The 25,145-nt window shown below is 38.2% G+C and overlaps 1 protein-coding gene across 2 annotated transcripts in view; it reads left to right on the top strand.

Moving 5' to 3' along the window:
• PTBP3 (polypyrimidine tract binding protein 3) overlaps nucleotides 1-11,838 on the top strand; it is a 100,424-nt gene extending 88,586 nt beyond the window's left edge. For both annotated transcript variants that reach the window (XM_045840168.1, XM_045840167.1), the window contains exons 11-14: nucleotides 1,582-1,674; nucleotides 2,425-2,641; nucleotides 6,399-6,476; nucleotides 6,626-11,838. In XM_045840168.1, coding sequence (XP_045696124.1) covers nucleotides 1,582-1,674; nucleotides 2,425-2,641; nucleotides 6,399-6,476; nucleotides 6,626-6,758 — 521 coding nt within the window. In that variant the 3' untranslated portion in view covers nucleotides 6,759-11,838. The remainder of the gene's footprint in view (nucleotides 1-1,581; nucleotides 1,675-2,424; nucleotides 2,642-6,398; nucleotides 6,477-6,625) is intronic.
• Nucleotides 11,839-25,145: the final 13,307 nt, after the last annotated feature.

The raw sequence follows: 25,145 nt of genomic DNA, 5'->3' as shown, positions 1-25,145 counted from the left end.
TTGTATTTTGATTCAATATTCTAAGGGTTGATTTTAAATTTGCTTTATTTTAGTACTTAATCTCAGTGGTTGTCATAACTGAAAAAGATACTTCTTAAGCATATGCATTATAAATAGAAGTGTTTCATTGCTGCTGTACCCAATTATGATACTAATTTTTCAGTCTAATCCACTAATTTTTGTTGTTAGAAAAGTTTCATTTCTTGTTAAATTAGTTGATCTTGAGAACTGTTGTTTTAGAATATTTTTAACAAATGAGATTAAAACTCACTTCCATTTGGAAGAATTTTACTGTGATGGAATATTGTTTTAAGTTTTCTGAGTAGATAGTGGGCTTTAAACAGCATTTTAGAAATGTAATTTGTAGCCAGACAATATACTACACAACACCATGATTGTTAGTAAATTTACAGAATTGTGCAGCTATTATTATTATCAAAGTCCAATTTTAGAACATTTTGATCATTCCACAAAGATCCTTTATGCTTATTTGTAGTAAAAGTTTTTATTGGTGACACATTTCTGTTAATTTTCAATAATGCAATCATGTATTAATGATACATTTTCTTATGTCTTTTTAATAGTCAAAGCACATTTCTTTCTAAAAGTAGTTAATTTCTCATTTGAAAAAAATCATCCTCAGCTTGAAGGACAAGTTGTGTTATTTTTCAAAAATAATATCTATTTCAACCACTTGTTATTTTAAAAAAGAACAACATATTTGTGAACAGGACAAGAATACTTGTTTTGTTTTAAATTTCAAAAGTAAAATTATCTCTCAGTTCTCTAAGTTCACTTATTCTTAGGTGATTGCCCACAAGATAACCAACACTCCTTAAGGGTCTTATTTTTGTAATATTGATACCCTGTAGCACATAAACTGCGATATATTTTAATATGCCAAATGGAAGAAAATGAGAGAATACCTTTCATATTATAGAAACTTCTGCCTATAATTTTATCTACATATTAAAAAGTAGTTAAATGTAATATCTCATGTTGGTTTTGTATAAACAAATCATTTTCCTTGTCCTTTGGGATGTAGGACTCACTATGGGGAACACCAGTGCAGAAAGATTAGTTGTAATGAAATCAGTTAAGAGGCTGTTGTGACAGTCCAGATGTGATAGATGTTTAGGCCATAGTATCAGTGGGTGCTGGTGATTATTGGAGGTAAGAGTTGAAAGAAAGAAAGTCGAAGAAGAATTCCAAGTGTCTAACTAGAGGAAGTATTTGAATGACGGTAATATTTATCAACAGAGATTGGGAACACTGAAGTGGGAAGGGGAGAGAGGTGATGTGGAACACAGAAGAGGTACAGATTTGGGAGTGTGTGTGTGAAATTGCCCAGGGAATGTATACAGGGCAGGGCAAAAGCAGATTCACAGTTGTTTGTATTGAAAACAATATAATAATTAATAAATAATAATATAAGAATAAACTGTCTCATATATTCACAACTCTAAACCCACTTTTGCCCCCACCTCTATGAGAAAAGAAACCTTTTAATGTATTAGTAAAATTAATTAAATATTACACAGTCAGGTATTAAAAACTGTTTTCTTTTCTCTTTTTAATTAGGAGTATATGGTGATGTACATCGAGTGAAGATTATGTTTAACAAGAAAGAAAATGCTTTGGTTCAAATGGCAGATGCAAATCAAGCTCAGCTAGGTACTAATGATTAATAATAATAACAGTGACCTTTCCCTTTTGTATGTAAATTTTCCTATAAAATAAACTTACCACTAGTAGGGATATACTTTTACTGAAGAGTACCTCTTTGTACTAATGTCTTTATTATTATTTGAACATGTTTGTATTTTATAAAGATTAAAATATTTATTACTCTCTGAAGTTCATTTATCTACTTGAACATATTGCTATTTAGAGCTTTGATGCTAGGGTTTTTCTGTTAAGTTTAAACTACTAAACATCACTTGCCATGTTTAATTTTATTCCGTTTGATTGCTTGTTTTTCTAAATTAAGTCTTCTAGAACTGTTGCATGACAAAAATTTGGGCAAACGTCATAATGATGGTACAACAAAGTGTCATTCTGTGGTTTCACTGTTCATTGTTGCAGTGGCTATTATATTAGCACTCAGAATATTTATAAAACATACTTTGCTTGAGATTAAACTGATTTATGCAATTGCTACATTTCAGGTACTCTGGAACTTCCTAGCATTGTGCTGGGAAGACAGTTTTTTTTAGTTTGACAGCTTTTCTTTCCTTATAACAAAATTAAATCATTAATACACTTCTATATGTAAGAGTTTTTAAACTTATAACCATTTTTACCCTGAAACTAACAATAGAATTTTAAATGACTAAATAAAAAGATTTTTTTATAATTTAGACAAATTTTACAGAGGCTCTATCTTAATACCCGAACTTTTCTTGTTTTCTTCCTGTGCACCAGCAATGAACCATCTGAGTGGTCAGAGACTTTATGGAAAAGTGCTTCGTGCTACACTGTCCAAACATCAAACAGTTCAGCTTCCTCGAGAGGGACAAGAAGACCAAGGTCTGACTAAGGATTTTAGTAATAGTCCTTTGCATCGCTTCAAAAAGCCTGGCTCTAAAAACTTCCAGAATATTTTTCCACCATCAGCCACTCTGCATCTTTCCAACATCCCGTATGTACCTGATTGGTTATTTATTTAGATGCTTACTAATGGTTGACTAATAATTCATAATTATTAAAATAAATAGCATGTGTTTTAAGAGAGGTAAGAATTCTGAAGTTATTTTAATGTAGCGGTTGTCCTGTCCGCTAATTTCTTGTGAGATGATTCATTTGCCATTATGTCTTAAGAAGATTATATTTTCAGCCTACATGGCAAGAGTAAAAGATAGCAGTGTTTTAAAATTTTCTTTCCAAGTAGAAAATTAGCAACTAGTTACCTGTTCCTTACTGGTTATAAAAGGGCATAAGAATAAGTTTATGCAGAAATATTACATTGGTATATATTTGTTCTCCCTTTGTATAGAAGACAAGTAACCAAATAGTAAAATCAAATAATTTATGTATTTAAGAATTTGTTAGAAAAAGAATTATTTGTTATCTGTAAGCTTCAAAGCCATATATAATTGTTCATTATAATCACTGTTAATTATAATTAATTATAGCTAAAAGTGATTTTTGTGGTGAACATTCTGTCTTAAGCAGTGTTGTAGCAGACTTGTTCTTCATTCATCTCCTAAGTCTAGGATCAGTAAGACTGCAGCCTGTGGGTCAAAACCACCTGTTTTGGTATGGCCCATGAGCCAGCTAAAACCCTTTACATTTGCAGATGGTGGTGGGAAAGCAAAAGGAAAATATTTTGTCATTTGAGATAATTATATAAAATTCAAATTTCATGTTCCATAAATAAAGTTTCATGGAACACAACCACATTCATTCATTTATATATTACCTGTGGCTGCTTTGAGCTACAACAGCAAAGCTGAAGGGTTGCAGCAGAAATTGTTTGGTCATCAAAACCTAAGGTATTTACTATGTGGCCCTTTATAGAAAATACCTGGCAACCCCTGTTCTAATTCTTGAAATCCTTAACCAACAAAGATGGCAATTTTGTATAATTTAATCTATTGCATGAAGAGGGGAAAGCTTTGGAAAGGGTGGGTAAAAAGCTGGGGTGTATGGTTATATATGTGTGGAAATTTAAAGATGGAGGGAATGGAGAGTGGTAAAGTTTTAGAACATTATTGAGAATGAGAATAGGAGATGAATAGATATAGAAAATAATTACTCAAAACTGTTGATTACTTGGACTTCCATCTAGTCTCCAATTAAGCTGCTTGGGGAAACCTTAAATCTGAATTGGGCAATAGCTCAAACCTCATGCCAGCTAGGAAGTTGGAGGAGCCACTTAAGAAAAATATATAGATTATGTTGATCTAGAAATTCAGCAGCTCATCACTATAGAGTCAGGTAGAGGGGCAACATATTCAGATACAGAGGCAGGCTACTGTCATTATTACCTACTTAAATATAATACATTATCCAGGAGCTGGTCTCAAGTTGCAACATACAGCATTTGTGGGTAGCAGTGGGAAAGGACATTAATATATTCTGAACCATCTACCAAATTCTGGGCACTATGGTGGTGTTTTATGTGTATTACCTCATTTAATCTTTTTAAAAATATATTTTATGCATTTATTTTAAATAGAGGATAAAGGAGGGAGAAAGAGAGGATAGAAACATCAGTGTGTGGTTGCCTCTCATGCACAGCCACCCTCTGCACTGAGTAAGTGACTGGGCCTGCAACCCAGGCATGTGCCCCAACCAGGAATCAAACTAGTGACCCTTTGGTTCAAAGGCCAGCACTCAGTCCACTGAGCCACACCAGCCAGGGTTCATTTAATCTTCTTATTAAATGTATTTTTAAATTTTGAAAATTATACACAACTTGAAATTTACCATTTTGATCATTTTTAAGTGTGCAGTTCAGTGTATGTTTACATTAAGTACATTTATATTATGTAACCATCACCTTTATTCAGCTCTGGATCTTTGTCATGGTCCCAAACTGAACCTTTATACCCATTAAACAATAACCACATTTCCCTCTACTCCCTAGTCCCTAGTAACCACTACCATATTTCCCCTTATTTACAGAAAATATGTTTCAAGACTCTATACACACATAATACCTATAATAAAGTTTAATTTGTAAATTAGGCACAGAAGAGATTAATGATAATATAAGACAGTATAATTACAACAAAATACTGTAATAAAAGTTACGTAAATGTGATCTCTCTTATTAAGAACTTTCTCCTTTTCACTTTTTAAAGAAAGCACTTTATGGCTTCTATTTGGCATGTCTGAATTGCCAGCATCACTGCTCTTACACTTTGGGGCCATTAATAAGTGAAATGAGGGTGACTTAAACACAAGCACAGGAATACCATCACTGTAGGTGATCTGAATGCTGAGGTGTCTAGTCACTAACAGATGTGTAGCACGTCCAGTGTGGAGACACTAGACAAAGGGATGATTCTTAGGTGCAGTAGGGCAGGATGGCAGGAAATTTCCTCACACTACTCAAAATAGCACCAAATTTAAAACTTATGAATTGTTTATTTCATGAATTTTCCATTTAATGTTTTCAAACTGTAGGTAGCTGAAACTATAGAAAGCAAAACCGTGACTAAGGGGGTCTACTGTATTCTATATTTTGTCTCTTTCAGTTTGTTCATAATGACCTTTGAGGTAAGGTCATGAGTTTCACTTTATCAATGAAACTGAGAGGCTCGGGTTAAGTGATTTACTCAAAGCTACATAACAAATGAATGAGAAATAGAATGTGAACACAGCTCTATCTCCTTGCAGAGCTAATCATTTTTCTGCTATACTGACCTTGCTGGCAGTTGTGAAGGGAAGAGTCTGCATTTAGTTAGTTGACTCTCATGTGATAGACCAATGTTTTGGTTATCTCCTGCTATCTACAGATCACCCCAAAACTTAACATAGTAGTAAATGTTCATTAACCCATACTGTAACTGTGAGTCAAGAATCCAGAAGTTGCTTAGCTGGGTGGTTTTGGCTGAGAGTCTCTCATAAGGTTGCATTTGAATGTTTAGTTGAGGCCACTTCCTAAGCGGCTCATTCATGTGCCTAGTTATTGACAGAAGGCCCTCGCTTGTCACAAGAACCTCTTTATATGGCTGCTTATGTATCCCCATGAAATAGCAGTTGGTTTCCACCAAAACGAATGATTCAAGATGTAAGGTGGGGACTACAGTGTCTGTCAGTCTCAGAAATCACATGTGTCATTTCTACAATACTGTTAAAGCTTACGAAGGACATCTCTATTCAGTATGGCAAGGGTGTATTCAAGGGTGTGAGTTCTAGGAAACCAGAGTAATTGGGGACCATCTTAGAGCCTGACTACCACATACACATACTCATAATTACCCTGGAAGCAGTTTAAAATGTAGAACTCTGGACTATAGTAGACAAGTAAAACTAAGGAAATAGTTTTGGAAGTAATAAAGTTAATTACTGAAGCCAGTGTTATGGGTACTAATCCTTTGAAAGAGTAAATAGAAGGGTGGGCAAAAGGAGGTTTACAGTTGTAATGCAAATAAATAATACAATAATTAATAAATATTAATACAATAATAAACTTTCACATACTAACAACTGTTAACCTACATTCTCCCACCTCTGTATAGAAAGATTTTCTTGCTCTCTATATACCTGTCTACATCTTTTGCAAAAGATTTGAGACAAAACTCTATTGTTTGAGGACATGTATGTGTCAACCTCAAACATTTTTTAGGGTAGTTCCAAATCATGTGTTCATTGCATGGCTTTATTCTCTCTGCTTCATTTAGAATTAGGGCTAAGACATTTGGTTGATTCTCTGATTGTTTTCACAGACCTTCTGTTACAATGGATGATCTGAAGAACCTTTTCACTGAAGCTGGATGTACAGTGAAGGCTTTTAAATTCTTTCAGTAAGTCCTTGCTTTTAAGAAGTAAATTAACCTTGTTTAAATATGGTATGCAAATTTTAAGGTAATTCAGTGAAGTCTCCTAGGGTTGGGTAGAAGGTTTATAGGCAAAATTAATTCTGTACACTTTATATTTCTTATATCATTTTCAGGAAAGATCGCAAAATGGCCCTTATTCAGTTGGGATCTGTGGAAGAAGCAATCCAGGCCCTCATTGAGCTTCATAACCATGACCTTGGAGAAAATCACCACCTCAGAGTTTCCTTCTCAAAATCTACAATCTGACTTTCCTGTGAATTTTTCTCCTAAGACTGGACCATAATTTCAGTGAAACGTTCAGACATAGACTGAAGCATCTCTAGACCAATTCTGCCTCTTTTACACAAATAATTTTTTCCGAGTTTGCTATTCAAGTATATTTAAAAAATTAAGGGATGATTACTCCCCTTACCCCCTGCTAATAGGTGATCAAAGATGTGTTTCCTTATACCATAGTTTCTATGAAAATGATCTTCAGGAAAAAACCTTTTTTCAGTAATCTCATTCCCCATATCAAATCGGATTTCAAGAGGACAGACTTTCTTTTAGTTTGGGTCCAGATCAGCCTTACACATTTCTAAACTCCTTTGTACTTTAAAAAATTTAAGCATACCAACTTTTAAAAATTACTTGATTTAAGTGATTTCGATTTCTTACAACCAAGTTTTTAATTTTATGACTCAGAATTATGTTCACTTATAAATTATTTTACCTATTTTGATAGTTATACATAAATTAGTTGTTTTGGAAGCAGATTTATAAACTTCCATGTTTTCTTTCAGTGGTTTGTTTCACTGTAAGACACTCCTTTGAATATTGCATATCCTTAACTTTTTAAGATTGTTTGGAGAAATGAAGTGTCTCAGCTGTCCCCAAGGAAATTCCAGCCAGGATCAATTAAGGTGTTAGAATAATTAATAATTTTATTAGAAAAATCATGTTTTAAATTTAAAAATAACACATTTGCTGAGTAATATAATATCTCAGAAAATTTTAAAAAATAGTTCTACTTATAAACTACTTTTTTATAATTGTTTTCAGAAAAAAGTTTACAGTCTTAAGGAAAATATTCAGGTCTATCATATGGTTTGACAGATTTTTAAAAGTTATTTTTGGTAAGGTCTTCTTTTAGAAATAAATTAATCTCAAGGGTTTTTTGTACCACTATAATCTGTAATACTTATTCAGAATTACTGTGTATTTACTTAATTTCTTATTATGTGCCTTATGTGCTTATGATACAATAGGTTAGAGTTTTATCTAAGTATCTTGAAAGCTATATATTGTGGGCTTGGTGAGTGTTTGTCTTTTCTTTCCCTATTTTGGTAAGGGTTTTCAAGTTTTTTTCATTGCTGTTTTAAGTGGTTTTCAATAAGTAATAGTTTTTATTCAAATTTATGGTGCTTTGGTGCAGAGATGGGGTGGGGAAGGGTAAATAGTTTGGAGAATAACTCAGTGCACACCTGTAGGCCTCTTTACATTCTGACCAATAGCGGTCATTGCCAGTATGGCGCACCTGTTTGGACCTATGAAATGCAATCTCAGTTTCTGGATCTTGTCTAACCTTTATCATCCATCATATTTTGTCTCAGGATTACTTGGTTTTTCTCAGTACTCCAATGAGAACTTGCTTCTCTTTGTTACTGTAGCCTTCACAGATGAGTGCCCACATATGTGGAGTATGACGGAGTGGGTTCCTTCTCACTCTCTGTCCTGCTTTTCTTTTGGTTGAATGTAAGAGTACATTTTAATGTTGCTTCAGTGATCGTATAATGTAAAATTGTTTCTTATTAATGAGAAACTTTGCTTTTGTTAATTCCTTCAGTGCTTGATCAGATTTTTTAAAAGCAGGAATTGTCAAAAGGGACATTTTTGTCCCTCGCTTTTACACTTTTCAGATTCTCAGAGTGGCTCATCTCACCTTTAAAATGAATATCTCAGTCTTTTTGCTATATTCCAGCCATTAGTTTGGACACAGGAAGGTTTCTGCAAAAGAAATTTTACAAAAAATTGGAGACGACAGAGGACATTATGGGTTGTTTAATTAAGCAGAATTCACGCAACACTGAGCAATAGTAGGTTGATAGACTAGGAGGAAGGGCACTAACTTGAGACCTTCTGGGTGGATCTGTATAGCATTGACTGAATAGATTCATATAATCACTTAACAAGTTCTTATTTTTTCATTTATGAGATGTATTTTCAGTGAAACACTGAGTAAGGGGGAAGGAAAAAATTTCTTGGAGAAATCTCCCAAAGTTTGCTTTCTTTTTTCCTTTTATATAGGCACTATTCAAATTTTCAGCGGCATGTTGGATTATTTCATTGGCTTTTAGTTGGATTATTTCATGTGCTTTGAGTTAAGAATTACTGTGTAATTTAAAGTCATGATTCTCATAACATTCAGTGTGTAAGCATAGCAAAAGTGTAGCAGAGGGGAGATCATAATGGTGTTGAATGTAATTTTGAAATGGGGCAGGGCCTTTAAATCTGAGAGAGAACATTTGAATCCTTTTCAGGGATTTGTGTATGTGTGTGTATAGATAAGTGTGTGTATATATGTATATATACACATGCACTCTTCTGATGTACATACATATACACATTACATACCTTTTAATTTATTGACAAAGAAAATTAATCCGATTAAGATTTGGAAAAGTAAGGTATTCTTATTTAAAATAGTGTGTTTGATACCATCAATTTGTGTCTAAAATTAGCTGTAGCACCTCAATGTTGTCTATACTGGGCTATTTGCTGTTTGACTGCTAAAAGTCTACAGTATCTATGTTGGCGTATTTTCTGTAAAAAGTTTTAAAATAGGGTAGTGGAAAAATTAGATCTTTGTATTTTTCTTTTTGGCATGCATTTATTAGATATCTTCTAAGCCATGTTTTTGCTGTTCAGCTGACATAGTATTCTATTTTTAAGCTTGCTTACTTTATTTTAAGGAGTATTGTCTTATCATTTTTGGAAGTGTCTTCACTTTTACACAAAGTGTATATATTCAGGACTTTTAAAAAATAGCAGTACATGTTTAACAGTAGCAATTTATGCCAAAAAAAAAGCTCTTTTAGATTTAAATAACTTGCAGAGCAGTAACATGTTTTGTGTGAGAAACAAACAGAAAAATGACCCAGTATCTTAAATGATAACTGAACAGTATCAGAATTTTATCCAGTAGTTCATTAAATTCTTTAAGACTAAATATGGTGATCATTTATTTGTATAGGCATTGTTTTTTATTCTTTTTTTTTTTTTTTGGTTGTTGTTGAAAGATGCAGATCTCACTGTTTTTAGAGACATACTTCTTTCTGTCTGCCTAATTCTTTTCGGGAGCAGAGTAATGCCTTCTTTGTCTCTGTCTACAATAGTAATCATAGGTTGTGCATCAGCTGGTTAGAAGTAACTCTTATGAATGTTTGTTCATGTTCATGTAAACTTTTCAAAGCTCCGTGTCCTTAAGGCAGCGAAGTTGATATACACATTGAGTATGTGATCATGTCATTGCTCTTCTGTTCCCACTAAATATTTTTTTTTTTGGAAAAAAGATAACAAGCGCAGAAGTATGTGCTCCCCCCCACCCCCGCCCCGCCGTGAGTCACTTAAAAACCCAAAGTTTGCCAAACTATTAGCCTATCTTTTAGAAAACCTAATGTGTACTGCTATTTTTAAAACCAAAAAGACAGTATGACTATGCGTAAAAGCATTTTTCTTAGCCTTTCCTTTGTCTTGATCTGTTAACAAGAATAAAACTGCCAGACTTAAAATATTCTACTATTGTGTTAAAAGAAATACAATTTAGATTGCACAAAACTTTTCCTTTAAAGAAAATATAACTCAGCTGTCTTTTAAAAGAGCTGTGTTGTTATCTACAAGACTATTTGCAGTCTTTTTTCAGAGCAAATTCTAACAGTTGTGAATTGTTTTAAAAAAATAGTAAACTAATAAAATATTGGTTTCGGGGGTTTTATAGAGGGAGACAAACTAAACGGGACCAAAGTTTATGTGCCTTCTTTAGTAGTCTTAATTGACCTGTTCTTCCTATTCAAGACTAAGGTAGTATCAGTATTCTGGTTTTCAGGAAATACGTACTATATAGTTTTAAAAGAATGTTATCCCACAGACTATTCATACAAGTAAAGAACTGTAACTGAGTGAAGTCTCAGTCACACTTTCGCCTTTATTGCATAATATTCATTATATAGCATTGTGCAGGTCCAAGAGCAGAGCTGCTCCAAGTCTTCGTGGTCACCTTTGTTTTTGTAACCTGAGGCATGTGTTCCAGAGAACAGGGATATTTGTCTGGTCCAGTGACCTTGGTGATAATAGTCATAATTGAAAGCTGCTTATGCCAAGCTTAATTCAGCACTGTAAACATTTTTGTTCTCTTATTTTCAATTTTTGAATCTATATAGTAGTTGTAATAACAGATATTTTAATAGCTATTTTTGATGTCATACTCTGGCCTTTTCCCCTTTCCCCTCTTACCATTGTTACCCAGATATTTTAAAAATTCATCCCGCATCCAGAAAGTACTAATTATAAAGATCACTGACCAAGCAAAATCTTGCATCAAAATGTCACCTCATTGCTCTGACCAAAGACTGACTTCTGGTTTTAACTTCTTTAAGCATTTTTTCTCAAGCTCCTTTCTGAAAGAAGACCCAGTGCAAAGCGGCCTTTACTTTCTATTTCCTATTGGTGAATAGACTACTTAGAGAAAATGGGAGTTAAAATGTGAACAGAACGGATTAGGATTGCAAAGGTTTAATGGGCATTTTCAGTACTGTATTTAAGAAAAAAATAGCACAGCTAGGAGCCTCTGACATTGTCTTGTGTTTTACATGGTCTGTTCATAAGATTCCCTTTTTCAGTTTGTAAGAATGTTCATCTAACAGAAGATGCTGTAAATATTTGTAACAACATTTTTTTAAACCAGGCCAAAAAAGAAAAAAAAGGGGGGTTGGGAACAAGTTAACATATAAAGTGGTTTTATATAAAACATCAATTGTCTTGTATATTTTGATAAGCAGCAGTACCAGCTTCCTTTGTAACACAGTTTGTGGCATTGGGGGGGGAGGGATTCTGTGATTGTTGGAGTGAATTGTTATAAATGCAAAGAGATGACAAAATATTAAAAAACATATTTTCTAAATGCGTAGTGCATGGTTAATTCAAGCTTCTGTACACTGCAGTATATTCCATTTTCATTCAGTTTGTATATTTGCTGACTATTACTTGATATCTCTAATCTCTTTTCCTAACAAGTATAGCATTGTAGCATGCCTTTTAATAAATGTCATGACATCTGTATGCTCTTAAAGTTTTTCTGTGTTCTTGTCTGTACTTTGGGTTTCCCCTTGTCTTACCTGTAATTCTAATGATGTCATATTTTCTTTTATTTTTCATAGCCATCCATCTAAACTTGTCATAGAGAGTAAGTAGCAAGCACATATTTATACAACTTTAAAAGCTGAAAAAACCCTAAGTGTACTAACCACTTCTTTTTAAATTAAGGAACATTTCTCATTTTGTTGATGAGCAAACTGCTTTTGTAATTGTCCTGTAACGCGACGTTTTCTGTGGCGCTCCTCCTTTAGTACGAGTGCATACGGATGCACTTGTTGGAGTCCTCGCTCGCGCGCTCTCTCTCACACACACACACACAATATATATATATGTGAAATGCCAAAAAAGGGTTGGAACACTTCTAGTCTGGTTCAGTTTTTGGCTGCCCTGTGGGGTTAGTATCCATAAATTTTGAGATACGAGCTGTGATCTCAAACTAAGTTTGTGTCCATTTTAATTAAAGGGTAGTACAGTTACCAGCTGCCTATATTACTGCTTTTCCTTAGGTTTAGTGTTTTATTTCTAGGGTCTTTCTTTAAAGAAATACTGGATCGTAGGAGTCTAAACAGTAATTTATTTTAATCTTTTAACTCGATCTTTTGGAAGACAATTCTTAACAAATTGTAAAATTAATGTAAACACTACTGATTTTTGCTGGATCGCCTATAAAATCTCCATAAATGTAACCAGATCGATTTTTTTAAAAAAAAACATAAGAGACATTTTTGTCAGGAAAAGATAAAATAACCCTGTGGCCAAGTGAGGTTTCTATAAACTTGACTGTGAAATGCTTATTTACACAGCAGAGTGCTTATAACCATCATTAAAAATCATGAATTTTTTAACATAAATGGATCTAAGAGATCACCTAATTCAGTTGCACTTTTTAAAGAAATGGACACAGAAGGAAGTGGCCTACCCAAGGCCACATGCCAGTTAATTGGGGATTCTGGACTAGAAACCAGGTCTTCCTGACGTCGTCTACTACTGTCCATTGCACCCAGCTGTTGTAGTTTTGTCCTGCCAGGAGCTGTGAGGATGATAATCTTGAAGGTCTGTACATGGAATTGAGGTGCTTGTCCTTACCAAAACAACTTCAAGACTGCAGAAGTGATGGTGGTGTTTCTGCTGAAGGGGAAAAACGCCTACCTACTTCGGAACATTTTAAATTAAAAATGTAATTTCAAGTTGTAAATTTAAGAAAACTTAACTCTTTAAAAAATGTAGTCATATTTGTCTTAGTTTGCTAGGGCTGATGTAACGAAGTGTTCCAGACTAGATAGTTTAAACAATAGGAATTTATTTTTTGAACAGTTCTAGAGACAAGAAGTTCAAAGTCAAGGTGTCAGCAGGGTTGATTTCTTCTGAGACCTCTTTCCTGGGCTTATAGATGGCCATTTTCTTCCAGTGCCTTCACATGGTCTTCCCACTGTTTGTACCTGTGCCCTCATCTCTTCTTATAAGGTATTGATACACCAGTTCTGTTGGACCCGGGCCCACCCATCTGACCTCATTTTACCATAATTACCTTTCTAAAGGCCCTGTCCCCAAGTACAGTCACAATCTGAGATATGGGGGCTTAAGACATCAATCAGAATTTGGGGGGAACACAATTCAGCCCATAACATTATTTAATAAAAAGTACTCATTCAGCTGACCAAGAAATTGAGCTAGGTGTCGAGAAACATATACAGAGTTATGAATATGGTGACTTAGCTTTTAGAGATATGCAATAACAGTGGAAATTTCAGCCTAAATCCATACATCAAGTAGTCTTGGACTCTTGCTTTGATCTAGGAAGCCCCCGAAATGGAACTTGAGGCCTCTAGGCAATTCTAGTCAGAATACACTTGGCTTAAAGCTGTCATGCAGCTAATTGTGAGCATGTAGGGACACACACATATACTTACATAATTACTATTCTCTCTCAGAAATAAGCTATTTCACAGCGATGACCGTTTCTAAGACATGCCGAACTTGGACAGTGTGGAAATAGGCAAGTAAGAGGACCTCGTCCAACAAGCTGTGCCCAGTCTGCAATGCTCAGCGTTTGTCGATGATTGAACTGCCGTGCTGGCTTAGGGGTAGTTAGAAGTGTCAAATCCACTCTGTTTACAATGTGTGTGATTGTTTCTACATCAGTGATTTTTTTCTGTTGTCTTATTTTGACTTCTGGTGGAAATTTGTCATTGTGCTTCTGTCAAAACAATCTATGCTGAACTGATAAAATTCTAATAATTGTGTTCGAATTACTGCATTCATAAACTTGGGTTTGGGTGTAGACCTCTCACTTTCACTACTATAAAGAAAGTATAATTAACCAGAAAATTAATGATTCTAATGTTTCACAGAGGTTTGTATATCTATTTTCTTTTATTCCTATGTTCTAAATATAAACAGGGTAATGGGAAAAATTCACTGGTTCTTTTGGAATAAATTGTCCTAAGATTAAACTATGCCCAAGGTTATGGAATGATCTGCTAAATCCTTGATCCTGCAGAATATAAATATCAGATTCTGACCTGGTTAGCAATTGTCTTCAACCAAATGAAAGCTGGTACTAGTTATATTAATGCTAGACAAAGTATACTTTCAAGCACTAAATAAAGAGATTTTATAGTGAGATTCGTATAGTGGATACTTCATCATTGTGCAAGTGAACACAGTAATGCTATACAAAAGCTACATGGAAGAATCTCACAGATGTGACATTGAACAAAGAAAGCCATACACAAAAGAATATATAATGTTTAATTCTATTTACATCAAGTTCAAAAACAGGATAGAGATTACCTTTGAGAAGGAGGTAATGGAGGGGATGAGAGGTTTCTAGTGTGGTAAATGTTTCATTTCTTAACCTTTCTACCGGTTTCCCAGGAGTATTTACTTTCTGATTATTCCTTGAACTTGTATACTTAGGATTTGTGCATTTATTTGTGTGCTATACTTCATTTAAAGGGATTTTGAAAACTGATTGTAATTGAGCAAGGTGCTATAATCTGTTCTTTTTGCTTCTTAAATCAGCTGATTTTCCTACACAGTAAGTCCTTGTCATAAAGTACTTGAGGTACCTTGGACTGAGCTTCACCGTGAAACTCTCCCACAAATGTATATGGTATTGCATCTCTCTGATGACGGCACCTATAGGAAAAATGTTCCCCTGACAAAACAAAAAAAAACACAAACTGTACTTTCAAGTAAATTCTACATTTTTGAACCATTTATACCCAACTAAATTCAAAAAAGATTTTATTAATACAGTTGACCCTTGAACAACCCAGGTTTGAACTTTGTGGATCCATTTATGTATGGATTCAACTACCCACAGGTTGGAAACGGTATTTTCAATCCATAGCTAGGAATCCATGGATATGGAAGGCCCAGTATGCATTGTTCTGCCAGGGGTATCCAATCTTTTGGCATCTCTGCACCACACTGGAAAAAGAGTTGTCAGGCTACACATTAAATACATTGCAACACATAGTCACAAAGAATTCTCATCCCCGGTTGGTGTGGTTCAGTGGATTGAGCACAGGCCTGTGAACCAAACGGTTGCAAGTTCGATTCCCAGGCAGGGCACATGCCTAGGTTGCAAGCCAGGTCCCTGGATGGGGGCACGTGACACACAACTATGCGTTGATGTTTCTCTCCCTCCTCTTCCCCTCTCTCTAAAAATAAATAAAATCTTTTAAAATGTTTTTTTAAAAGAAATCTTATGTGTTAAGTAAATTTACGATTTTGTGTTGGGTCACATTCACAGCCACCTGGCCCATGGGCCACAGGTTGGACACACCTGGACACCATTTTATTTATGTAAGGGACTTGAGCATCCCCAGATTTTGGTGTCTACAAGGGATCCTGGAACCAGTCCCCCCAGGTACCAAGGGGCAACTGTAGTTAAACTTGGGGGCAAGTCAAAAGCTATACTCTGGCTTGACTGTGTGGAGGTTGGTGCCCTCAACCCCTGCATTGTTCAAAGGTCAAATGTGCCTGTTAGTTTTGTTTTTGCAGCTATAAGCCTGATCTGGTGGTCTATTTGATATCTGACCCCTTAAATATTTTCATCAAGAAAAGCCAGAAAGACCTACATCCTGAGAGACTTTAAACAAAAGGGTTAGTGAAACTTCTTGTCGCTAAGATTCTTTTTTTTTTTTAATATTTTATTTATTTATTTTTAGAGAGGGAAGGGAGGGCGATAGAGAGAGAGAGAGAAACATTGATGTGCGGTTGCTGGGGTTTATGGCCTGCAACCCAGGAATGTACCCTGGCTGGGAATCAAACCTGGGACACTTTGGTTCCCAGCCCGCGCTCAATCCACTGAGCTACGCCAGCCAGGGCAGATTCTTAAATATATGCTAATTAGCGTAGTGTGGTGGATCTCCACGTACCCAATACCCAGCTGCAGCTAGGGGCTAATTTTGTTTCATCTGTTCTTCCTCACTGCCTAGATTATTTTGAAACACATCCCAATCATACTTTCATCTACAAACATGTATGTACGTCCAAATGTATACAATGCAATTGTTGATGAAGTCTTTCCCTCTTTTTTTTCCCCCCTTGCAACTGATTTGTTGAAAAAACGGAGCTAATTGCTCTGTAAAAACTCCCACCAGTCGGGATTTTGCTGATTATGCCCCCGTGGTGTTACTACTTGAGCATGTCTCCCCACCTCAAATTTTCTGTCAATTGGGAGCTGCTGCTTTCCTTACCTTCTTCCTGCCTCCTGGTTTTCTTTTTGTGTGCTATTTAAAAATTACTATTTACTGATTTTAAAGAGGGAGGAAGGGAAGAGAGAGAAAAACCATCGATTTACTCCATTTGTTAATACATTCATTGCATGCATCTTGCATGTATTCTGATTAGGATAGAACCTACAGCCTTGGCCTGTCAGGACGATGCTCTAGCCAGCTGAGCTACCCGGCCAGGGCTGGTTTTACTTTTCATTTGTTTGGAGGGGAGGAGCAAGAATACTTTATAGGTGGCATTGGGCACTTATGTATCTTGTGATGGTAGTAATTGATGATCATTGCTTAGATACTTTCATTTTTAGGGATTACAAGACTGAAGCTCTATTCCCCGTACATGTATTGTTTGGATTATTTTTATATGAGAGAAACTTCTCCATATCCATTTATTTGGTTACCCTGAGGTACACACTCTGTAGAAAACAAGATAAACTCTTGATTCTTTCCTTTTATTTGCCTGCTTTCAAAATTATTTTGTTTTCTATCCTCTGAAAATTTGTTTACCTTGTGTTTATGGAAAATTTCAAACATCTGTTAAAATAGGAGGGCTAGTATAGTGAAACTTCATGTTCCTGTCACCTAATTTATACAATTCATACTGTGTTTAACCTTTTCTAATGCTTTTCATTGTCCCCTTCTACTCGGGAGATTACTAATGAATTAAGATAGTTCATCTTATCTAATGGTTTTCAGACTGGTCAAAAGTTGTTTGTGATATTTATAAATCTCTACCTAATTGGTATAGTTACTTTTTAATGGCTGTTTTCTCTTTTTCTCTTTAGCTATCTTGCCAGAAATGTTTTCAAGTATTTGCTTTTCACTTGTTTTGATCCCCCAAATTAGTTTGTATTTTAGTTTATTAATGTTTTATACTATCTTTGGTTTCATTTCATGGTTCTTTTGCAAAGGGGTGTGTTAATCGTAGCTTATCTGCCTCGACTTTCTTGTTTAGCCTGAGGATTTCCACTGCATATCTATCCCTTACAACAAAAATAATAAAGAGTGGCTCGAGAGCAAAATAAAGCTCTTTATTTAGGTAGGAATGAACACTTAAAAATAAGCCAAAACAAAGCTTAGGGCTGCCCCAGTGGTTCTCTTACCCTCATGCCTCTTACTGCTGCGCTTCTGTGTGGGCTGATTTGATGGCCAGAGATGTTTCCTGGAGAGTCTGAAGTTGTAAAAGTTGTCACCATGTCATCAAGGAACATAGTAAAGGGGTAAAGCACTGGTACGTCCTTTCTTGATGCTAACTTGCCAACTTATTTTTAAACATTTCTCAATATGGTCCAAGAACAGTGGCTATCAGGCCCAGATTTCCCAGAACAGGCATATTATCTTTATATGTTCAGATCATGCTCAGATATGCTCTTTATATGCTCAGATCAATTTTTTTTTTGTAAAAAAAAAATTAGAAGCTACAGAATTACCTGTTAGCTTCTGTGCTTGGTGCATGACACTTTTTGACGAATCTACTCTGAAGTCTGACAAATAAAGGCATAAAGGTAGGGATTACAGGGTTCTGATGGTAGCCCCTGCTCACTCAGTAGCAGCCTTTCCTTAAGAAATAAAGCACTCACACAGAGACCAGCATACAGCACCTCATCTATTGGATAAATAAAGATCTGCCATTTCCTTGCAGCTGTCAGGAGCTTCTAGTGGAACCAGACCCAGTATTTTCCCTCGTTAGTTCCCATCCTCCACCCTTGCAGTAAGAATCCCAAGACCGTTAATAGATAGACCCTGTGGCTTCTGGTGACGGTGGGCAGCAGACTGGTTACTGTAGACCAGCATCTCATCGGAACCAAGCTGCAAGCCGATCAAATGCGCAGAAAGCTGAGTGAGCGCTCACAGAAGTAAACAGAAGCTCTGTCTCAACCTACAAAAACACCTGCTTTCCACTCTACTTTAGGGCTCTGGGAATTTGCTGGCAAATCCCAGTGGCATAACTATCTTTTACAATATGTATTCAAGACGTCTACCCTTACTAAAACTATTGCCCTGACCTGTACATTTTGAGGGTGGCCATCACTTCCATGATGTCCCCCCAAAACATAGATTTCCCAGATGCTGTCATTCCCAAAGAAGGCAGATACTCCCTTGTACAATGTATTAGTTTTCTAGGGCTGCCATAACACAAGTACCACAAGCTGGGTGGCTTAAACAACAGAGATGTATTTCCTCCGAGTTCTGGAAGCTAGATGTCCAAGATCAAGGTGTTGGCAGCTTTGGTTTCTTCTCCCCTTGACTTGCAGATAGCTGCCTTCTTGTCCTCACATTGTGTGTGTGTGTGTGTATGTGTGTGTGTGTGTGTGTGGCAAATGCTGAATATCAAGAAGGAAGACTTTCCCCCCAGAGTTTCTCAGAGGAAATTTAGGTCTACCCCAATGCAGGGAAAGTTAGCCTGAATTTATCCTGCAGCTGAACTAGATGTGGTGGAAATTTGTTTTTCTTGGAAACCAATCTCAAAATCTGTCCTTCAGAGCATCATCAAGATGAGAAAATAAAGTGACATTTTAATACCAACTTGAAGAGTCTAGAAAGGGATTTGTGTTATAAATGCTTGAAGGAGCAAACCAGATTGGCATTTGTGCCTTTAAATTTCAGACTCAATTGTCTGCTGGGCTTCAGTTCTATATTCCAAACAAAACAAGCTCAATTTCAAGTTAGCCTTTATTGAAAAGTTTGAAGAAGCCACTCAAGGTAGGCTAATAGTTTCTAAATTTAGCCAAGTGACTGTTCTTTGGCCACCCACAACCTTTAGTATGGAACCGAAGAAACTTGTACAGATTTGGCATCGGCATTCACATAGGCACAGAAATAGGCAAATCAGGTTTTCTACTCGGCCCCTAATTGACTTGGCGGGCCGCAGCCCTCAGCAACCTGCCAATGACTCCAAGAGTTAGTGCAGCCACACAGATTCTTTGTTCCTTTTTCCTCTCTCACCCCCCCTGCGTTCCATCCGTGCTCCATCATCTCGCTCCCTTGTCCATTCTCTCCTGCTGCTTCCACCTTGTCAGCTCTACTGCTTTTTCCTATCAGCCTTTTAAACATGCTCCAGCCCCTCCAATCTTAAGGAATAAAATCCTCAATGCTGCTCTGCCTAACTTTCTATTTCTCTTCGCCATTCACAGCCAAACTGCCCAACAGAATTGTCTCTGCAGCTTCCCCTTCCTGCACCCATCAAAGCCGCGTCTTTTTCGCCACATCTTAAGGATGCAAAATCAGAACTTGCTTTCAAGTAAAAACCTCCACTTCCCTGCAAATGAAGAACACTTGCGTTGTGTTTACAGTAGGAACTGGAGCACAGATGGTACCAAACACGCATTACAAATAACACCCTTTGGCAGACGTGTGCTGAGCGCCACGTTGATTCGACAGCTTGTTCTGAATGCTTTCTTGTTCCGTATTCTCCACGCGCTCAACAGCCTAGCATGTCCCACTTGAACCTCTGTATTTTGTATTAGGAAAATTAGCTTTTAAAATAAGAAATATTTTCTACGCCTTCACCCATTCTGAGATTCTGATATGTTCCCTTCCTACCCTTTGGCTGAGAATCACTGATCAAGAGTAAACATTTAGGGAAATGATCATTCCTTCTTTCTCCTAAGTGGACTGTGGACTCAGACGCTCTGCATCAGGATGAGACATCCCAGGGAAGTACAGGCAATTGGGTGCAGACATAGCCTTGCGATCAGGGCCTCTGAGTGCCAGGCTACCTTTTCTCACAGCGGAAAAATGTCATCGTCATGTTCCTCTTTTAATTTGTGACTAAGAATGAATGTCGTTACCCACCATCTCTTACTCTTCTGATGACCAGCCACTGTGTAAACAACACAGCTACATGTAACCAATGTCCCAAGATTAAAGACCTGTTCAAGGGAGGCAATCCTTTATTTATGGAATAGCGGACATGAACCCTGGAGAGGTGACGTCCTCCGTGAGACCAAGGTGAATGTGAAGCTAACTCCTGGCTCTACATTTGGGAAATCATTGGCCGTTCATTCACTCATTCAGCACACCCTCAAGTATTCAGTGCTTATTATGTGAGTTCCTGCAGTCACAGCATCAAACAAGACAAGGCTCCTGTGCCTGGTGAGAGGCAGAAAGGTAACTGAGTGAGTATAAAGCATTGTAAGAGGAGGGGTTATAGAGACACCAGGAGCACAAGGGGAGGAAGGGGCCAGAGGGAAGTCTAGGCTGGGTCCTGGAGGATGCTGTGGAGTCAGTCTAGGTGATACTGTGGGAACAGATAAACTCTTAATCTTCACAGCTTCCTGCAAGGAATACAAGTTTGTTTCCACAGGCTGGGCAACTATCGTCCGTCGTTTAGCGATGTCATCTAAAACCCATGGCCTCCAAAGTCTCCTCAGCAGGGGAAGAGCGATGACTCTTAAATGTCCCTGTAACCAAACGCCTTGTCTGAGATGTTGACACACGGGGCATATTATGCAATAAAATTGCATGATTGCTTATACTGAAACAGCCTTTGTTGTTTATCAGAAATTCAAATTTAATAGGGCATCCTGTATTTTTATCGGCCAAATCTGGCAACAGTTAAGCACAACTTATCTGACATCTTGTGAACGGGTGCCACCCCCAACAGCAGACATGGATGGGCCCTGACATTCTGAGCTGCAGAGATACCAAGTCTTGCTGGCATCCAGGCTGTGCTGGGGTGGGCAGAGCTGAGCCGAGCCCAGGCCGTGGCCAGCACACCACAGCTGGTGGAGGAAATGCCAGGCTGCTGGTGCTGCCAGGAGTGCTGTCTCTGTACCAACAGCCCCTCAGGAGCTCCTCCCAAGGCCAGAGCCTCCCACACACCTGCCCTAGAAGTTCACGCAGGGCTTCGAGGGCCAAAGCCGCTCCCACCGGTCCGTCGCAGAAGAGGACAGGAGTCCTTCCAGGCACTATGTCTGTCCAGGTGTCCTTATGGCCACCCAACCTGACCCAGGGCACAGGGCGAGGGTGTTAGTTGTTCTGGAACGGTGCCCTCCACACAGGGCCGTCTCAAGCCCTTGGTGGGGCAGATCATTGGCACGTTTCAGAGCACATGCTAGCACGCCTGCCCCTGTGTTTGCAGAGCCTGGGACAGAGCGAACATACCTCACATGGAAAATACACCTTCCCGAATACAAAGCGGAAAAATAGGTGAAAAGCTCTAACTTCTGCAGGGCTAAAAGTTGACAGGCTTTTAAAGATGATTCACTCTAATTATCATGCACATGTCTGAGTGTTCTGTTGTGAAGCTGGTGATGTTTGGGTGAGCAGTAAAGACATGCATAATTTATAAGGTTTATATACACATATATCCCATAACAGTTGGCTTTTTGTGTTTATTTCAGCAAAATGATGTTGACACGAGAGCTTTTCACAAAATTTGCATTCTCTTTGGTAGTAATTATCCAAATCAGAGGTTGACAAACTTTTTCTATAAAGAGCCAGATAGTAAAAATGTTAGGTTTTATGGGCCATATGGTTAACGTGAAAACTATTCGACTCTGCCACTGTAACATGAAAGCTGCTAATAGACAACATGTAAATGTTGAGCAGCATAGCTGTGTTCCAATAAAACTTTATTTATAAAACAAAAACAGGTGGTGGGCCAGATTTAATCATGAAGGACAAAAAATAAAATGTAATTAAGTTCACAGAGCACAAAATTTGAACATATTTTATCAAAAACAGTAAATAAAAATTAAAATTAAAAATGTAATTATTTAAGTATGTTTTCAAGCCCTGACTGGCGTGGCTCAGTGGATTGAACACTGGCCTTCAAACCAAAAAGTTGCCAGTTCGACTCCCAGTCAGGGCACATGTGTGGGTTGTGAGCCAGGTCCCCAGTTGGGGCCATGGGAGAGGCAACCGGCCAATGTTTCTCTATCTCCCTCCCTCCCCTCTCTCAAAAAATAAATAAATAAAATCTGAAAAGAAATATATATTTTCAAGATGTCGTCTTCTAAAATATTCAAAACTGTAAAGTAAAGTAACTGTAGGAGTAAGATAGAAATCAGTTAATATTAACATGTTAAGTGAAAATCATTTCAACAAAACTGATTCTAATTTTGTAAAGACTTGATTAAATCTTATTGGATATTTTAATAAAAATAAACCTATTCACAGTTCTAGTCGTTAATATTCATGTAGTTGCCAACGCAAAAAACTGGTATGATGCTCCATCTGCATTAGATGCAGACCTCTATATTCACAACTTTGAAAGTCACAGGAGTTGTTAGTGTTGTAGATGGTCCTCGGCTGTTGTGAGCAACTGTTGCAAAAACTGCCCAAATTTGTGAGTACCTCAAGAGCCATGAACTAGAGCCTGAAGGAAAACAGAAAGTGGGCGCTCAGCACTACTGGGGAATGTACTTCATCAAGCACGGATCTGCTACAGCTGTACTACCACAGAGAAGGGGTTTGATAAATCAATTAACCTGTCTTCTCTCTTTCATATGTGCATTCACTTCTCAATCCTCCCTGCATTTGCAAGCAGCCACCTCTGCTGAGAGCAGTGATACAATGAGAAACTTCCCAGGCATTTGCAAGCAGCCACCTCTTGCTTCAAGAATGTGGGGCAGCAGCGGGAAGGAACGTCTCCTTCGTCTGGAGGGGGCTCACCGTGGGAGTGGTGGTTCAGAGTGACAGGTTGCTATGCCAGTGCTAAGAGCAGTCTTCTGAGTGACAGGACACTTGTGTGGTTTTTAATCATTTAATTTTCATGTGTATGCCAAGTCTTCTTTATAATTTCTGTATGAAAACATTCCACTTTCCCAGGCAGCTGCCAGAGAGGGCAGAGGGGCAGGGCCCCATGCTCAGTGGCTCAGACCCATCATGCACCTGGCAGTCCACTGCGGCTGAGCAGTACCTGCTGGGGCGGGGGGGGTGTATGCTGTGAGGGCATCAACATTTCTGGTAATTTCTAAAGAAAGTAGGTAAAGTACCTGGCCTTCCTCCTGCAGGCGAATGAACACTAACCATTCCACTCCTGAGCCTCCAGAAGCAGCATCTGGATAGTACACGGCAGGCTGTTCCCACAGCCAAGCCAGGTGAGGCCACCCTGAGCGCCTCAAAACACTTGATGAGACCTCATGACAAGAAAAGACCTGCACTCCGGGCTATGCACCCTGAGCCTACCTGCAAGTCCTCCCTGGATCACAAGGTTGGCTGGAAGAGCCAGGCAGTGCCGGTCACCTAGGAGAAGAGGAAGGAGAAGGCCGAGGTCCATTATGGGAGGCGGCACAGCTCACGAGCCCCTGGAAGCAGGCCGAAGAGAGCATGGGAAAGAAACCTGACAGAGATCCTCAGGACCCTCGGACTCCCAGGCTGAGCCCCATAAAGACTGTTTATTTTTCGAAGAAAAAAAAAAGTTCCATAGTTCACCTGTATTACTTTTATAATCAGATGATGAACCAGAAAGGGCTACTTTGGGCATCAATAAATGTAATTTTTCAAATATATTTGTAATAGGCAGGGCCCTCTCAAAAGTGGGGTTCAGGCAAGGGGCTCCTCTCGCTGCAGTTAAGAAGCATCCTGGCTGAGAGACCTGTCCTGGGGAAGCCCCGGGAGGCGTGGAGGCTCAGGGCTAGGCACAGCGAAATTCTCCTTTTAGCTTCCTTTTAATTGCTGACTTTTTTTCTCGCAGTCCATAGCAAATCAGATACCTCCATCCCTTAGCAGCTTCCTGTATGTACAGTTTTTTTTTCAGAGAAAGACCTTTTCTGTCTATCTCATGTTCCCTGTGGGGTCCGAGTTTTCACCTGTTGAAAGCCCACCCATCTTTGAGGCTCTAGTTTAAAGGCCTCACCCTTAACGATAGCTTTCCTTATCTTGGCAGCTGGAAGGCCTTTTTCTGAGGCCCCCTCAGCCTTTGTTTAAAGCCAGACGGAAATGCTTCTTAAACACTGGGCTGACCTAGAAGGCATAGTCCTTCCTCCACCTTTGCAGAGGCTACAAATGTAGTGGGCAGTTTATGGAAGCCAAGCAGTCTCCTTGCCCTTTCAGACCACCCTGGGAGCCAGACCAAGGAGACCTCAGGCCCATCACTCCTGGGCGAGGTGGAGAGTTGCTTTCCGGAAAGCCACTTACAGTGCATTCTGGAGCCGTCAGTTCTGAAAGACCGGAGGGCACCTACGATGGGCTGCCTTCAATAATGTCAAATGTGCTGGGTACCCACGGAAGGTCCTGCACTGGAGTGAGACAAAATTGGAGGGTATTGCAAGGGCTTCCTATCAGGATCTGCAGGAAAAGATCCATCCACTTGATTCTACACTGATCAGACGATGTCCAGAGTATTGTATTTAGTTAGGGGTATAAATAAACTCTTTAGGGAAATAAAGTGTAAAACAACCACACGAAAAGGTGTTACCCAGAATTATGAGAGACCCCAAACTGTGTCCTAGAGCGCCCCATGGAGAGCAGGTCCAGCTCCAACAAGGTGTGATGTGTGAGAGGTGCGCTCGTTAAATTGCGAGGAGAAGGATGCCGCCTAGCCAGCCGCAGGTTCACAGCTGCAGCCACACCTGTTGGCTTGGCCGTCCAG

The sequence above is a fragment of the Phyllostomus hastatus genome, unplaced genomic scaffold (genome assembly GCF_019186645.2).
Source record: "Phyllostomus hastatus isolate PE091 unplaced genomic scaffold, TTU_PhHast_1.1 phas_contig_34, whole genome shotgun sequence".
NCBI lineage: Eukaryota > Metazoa > Chordata > Mammalia > Chiroptera > Phyllostomidae > Phyllostomus > Phyllostomus hastatus.
Note: the sequence above shows the minus strand (reverse complement) of the source record. Positions and strands in the feature narration are given on the sequence as shown.